Source organism: Tenrec ecaudatus, chromosome 1, assembly GCF_050624435.1.
Source record: "Tenrec ecaudatus isolate mTenEca1 chromosome 1, mTenEca1.hap1, whole genome shotgun sequence".
Taxonomy (NCBI): Eukaryota; Metazoa; Chordata; class Mammalia; order Afrosoricida; family Tenrecidae; genus Tenrec; species Tenrec ecaudatus.
Window position 1 is genome coordinate 162,036,906 of NC_134530.1, and position 3,470 is coordinate 162,040,375.

Below are 3,470 nucleotides of genomic sequence, written 5' to 3' on the forward strand. Positions count from 1 at the left end.
CAGCCAGGAATAAACACAGAGCTGAGCCCAGAGTCCCTGGCCCAGAGGCCATTCTAACTGCTGCCCGGTGTACAGCCTGTGGACACCTCAACAAGGTCACTGCTTACAGACCCAACTTGATTGCAAAGGGTGCGCTGCAGGTTTTGCTGGAGATCTTTCTAGTTTCAAAGTTTTGATGGAACCTCTTTCCCTCCCAGATTTTACAAACCCACAGCAATATGTGTGACCAACAGACGCAGCAGCAGCAGTTCCCTCCATCCTGCGTGAAAGGCTCAGGACTGGGGATGGGACAAAGCACGAAATGCACCGTTGTGAAATGTGCAGCCCCGTGCCAGACCCAAACTGCCTGTGTGTCAGGTCCTGCTTCGGGCCCGACCGTTGGTGTGAAGGGTCCTGCTATTGGCCAGACCCAAGCCTGCGTGAAATGCCCAGCCCCATGCCCAACGCAAACCTATGTCAAGTGCCCAGCTCCGTGCCAGACTCAGACTTACGTGAAGTGCCCAGCTCCATGCCCGACACAGACCTACATCAAGTGCCCAGCTCCGTGTCAGACTCAGACTTATGTGAAGTGCCCAGCCCCGTGCCCGACACAAACCTACATCAAGTGCCCAGCCCCGTGTCCAACGCAAACCTACATCAAGTGCCCAGCTCCGTGCCAGACTCAGACCTACGTCAAATGCCAAGCTCCGTGCCAGACTCAGACTTATGTGAAGTGCCCAGCCCCGTGCCCGACACAGACCTACGTCAAGTGCCAAGCTCCATGCCAGACTCAGACTTATGTAAAGTGCCCGGCTCCCTGCCAGACCCAGACATATTACACCCAGTATGCTTCTCCTGCCCAGACCTACTACGTGCAGGCTCCTGCAAGTGGTGTGACGCAGGGCTCAGGAGGCCTGTGCTGTGTCCCTGACCCCTGCTCAGCTCCCTGCTCCACCAGCTACTGTTGCATGGCTCCCCGCACCTTCGGAGTGAGCCCCCTGCGACGCTGGGTCCAGCGGCCCCAGGGCTGCTGCACAGGATCTTCTTCTGGTGGCTGTGCCGATTCTGGGTGCTGCAGCTCTGGGTGCTGCGGCTCCGGGGGCTGCAGCTCTGGGTGCTGCAGCTCCGGGGGCTGCTGTGGTTCTGGGTGCTGCTGCTTGGGGATTATCCCCATGAGGTCTCGAGGCCCTGCCTGCTGTGACAATGAGGACGACTGCTGCTGTTAGACACAGGAAGCCAGCCCCACTCCAGAATGCATTGTCCCCACCCCAGCCTGCTGTCTCCCACTTATCCCTTCTGGAACATTCACCCACCTCTTCCCCCTCCAAGTAACAGCGGAACCTCATTCCTTCCCCTCTGTGCTTAGCTTGGTTATCAAGGCAGCCTGCCATTGTGAGCATCATTCCCAAACGATGGCAAGAATAAAACTCTGAAGACCGCCCACACTGGCCTCCAGTCTCTTTCTTTGGTCTATGTTGACGGCTCTCTATCAGAAAGGATCCTTCTCTTTTATTCTTGCTTCCCAGCGAGGGGAAAGACTAGCTTTAAGCCGACAAGGCTGGCGACATCCCAGCCTGGGATTCCCCGCATCTTCTACACGATGCTGTGGATTCACCTCCCTACACAATCAGCCGTATCTGAGGTCAGAGACGTCCTGCCTGCTCTTGATTAGCGCGTGGAGAGGGTTTGGCCTTCCTGGACAAGGTCACTGGTTGCTTTGAAGAAACTCAGAGTTTATTTTCCTGGATGTTCAAGGAACTATGAACACAGCTTTGCTTAGGAGCATCCCGGGACAATGCCCAGGCTGAACTTCATAGAAGATGTGGTTTTTATCATCTCCAGAGCATGCTCGGTTGAAGCCACAGGGTAGAAGCCTTAGAGAACAGGCTCGGCCTCCCCTGCAGTGGGAAGATATTCCTCATGTCAACCGAGAGAGAGAGAGAGAGAGAGAGAGAGAGAGAGAGAGAGAGAGAGAGAGAGAGAGAGAGAAGTAGCAGTGAGCCAGAGGTCTTCAAGAGGAAGCTCATCCTCATGGAAGATCAACGGTTTGGGGGAAGTTTTTACTGCGCGAGGGCACAAACACACATTATAGGAAATAAAGGGGAAGGGACTGCTCAAGATAACCCCACCAGACATGATGCATAGGGGACACTCATAATGCTTGGTGACATATGAATGGGTAATTCCAAGAACAGATTGTCCCTGAGAATGTGCTGCAAGCTTATCCTGAGACACCGACAGCCAGTGGTGTTGAATACCAGGGTGCCTTTGAGCACCTGAAGAGCTGGGACACCTTAAGTCATGCTCCAATTCCCCACCCAAACCTCATAAGCCAGCCTCTGGGAGCTGGGCCCCCACTTTGAGCAGAGGAGCGGCCTTGCCCAGGGGCCAAGTCTCTTCTCACAGCCCCAAAAGGCGCCTGCGCTGTGGTAGGCTGCCGTGCTGCTTGTTCTGCAATTAACCGGAGGAGGCACCTTTTTCAGAAAAACATATTTATTGTTTCAAAATGATCACAAAATATGGTAAAACATTTTAAATGGAGAGAATGTAAATACAAGCTTACAATTCCACCACACACAGTTGTATTTCATTCATCTAGGCGTCCTGGTGGTCATTCCTGGTGGTGCAATGGTTAAGTGCTCAGCTGCTTACCAGAAGTTCAGGGGTTTGAACTCACCCAGCCAATCTGCTCCTATAAAGGTTAAACAAAAACCCAATCACCAACCAAACAAACCAGCCAGTTGCAGTCGTCAATTCTGACTCAAAGCATCCCTATAGGATGGAATGGAATTCCCCATAGGTTTTCCAAGGTTGTCATGTTTTTGGAAGCAGTTGGTCACATCTTCTTCACATGGAGCAGTGAGTGGATTGGAACCACTGACTTTTTGGTCAAGTATGTAACCTGGGAAACACCAAAGGGCAGGTCTACTAAGTCCTATAGGGCTGCTATGAGTTGGAATCAACTAGGGCAGCCTACAGCAAACAACACACTTTGTCTGGAAGAGCGTTCAACATAAACCACACAGAATATCCCTTGAGGCCACCCGATGCTCCTGGGAGCCAAGATCTGCAGAGAATGGCATGCGGCAAGCTTTAAGCAGCACCAAAGTATCAGAAACACACTGCAAGGAGTCAACTTATAGTTCACAGCACCCCTCTCAGGTTTCCTGTTCCATCTTCAAGTCTCCCATATCCCACAGCTGCTCAGGATTCTCTCTGACCCCAAACACCCAGCAATGTGCTGCTGCTCTCTCTCTCCTCTTGCCCGCCCTTTCTCCTCCGCCTCGTCTAAGTCTGGTCTTGCTTCCAAAGACGCAGGAAGTGGCTCTGGCTTCTTTTCTAACGTTCTCTATGCTTGTCGCTATCCTGGGAGGCTTGATTCTAGAAGATTCACTGCCCTAGTGATAAATAACTCTTATTACTTCATTTTTTCCTCTTTTTTGAGCCCATTTTATGATTTTATGCATATGGATAAAGAACAGATTATACAG

At 52.0% G+C, this 3,470-nt stretch overlaps 1 protein-coding gene across 1 annotated transcript; it reads left to right on the plus strand.

The window, feature by feature from the left end:
• Nucleotides 1-218: 218 nt before the first annotated feature.
• Nucleotides 219-1,205, plus strand: KPLCE (KPRP N-terminal and LCE C-terminal like protein). The gene is made up of 2 exons (XM_075540366.1): nucleotides 219-381; nucleotides 505-1,205. The coding sequence occupies exons 1-2, from the start codon at nucleotides 219-221 to the stop codon at nucleotides 1,203-1,205; spliced, it is 864 nt and encodes a 287-aa protein (XP_075396481.1).
• Nucleotides 1,206-3,470: the final 2,265 nt, after the last annotated feature.

Excerpts from the sequence above, each read along its gene's own strand:
- KPLCE (XM_075540366.1), top strand. The coding sequence starts at position 219 with ATGTGTGACCAACAGACGCAGCAGCAGCAGTTCCCTCCATCCTGCGTG. Across the intron at positions 382-504 it reads TGCTTCGGGCCCGACCGTTG|CTCCATGCCCGACACAGACC; the intron begins GTGTGAAGGGTC and ends TGAAGTGCCCAG.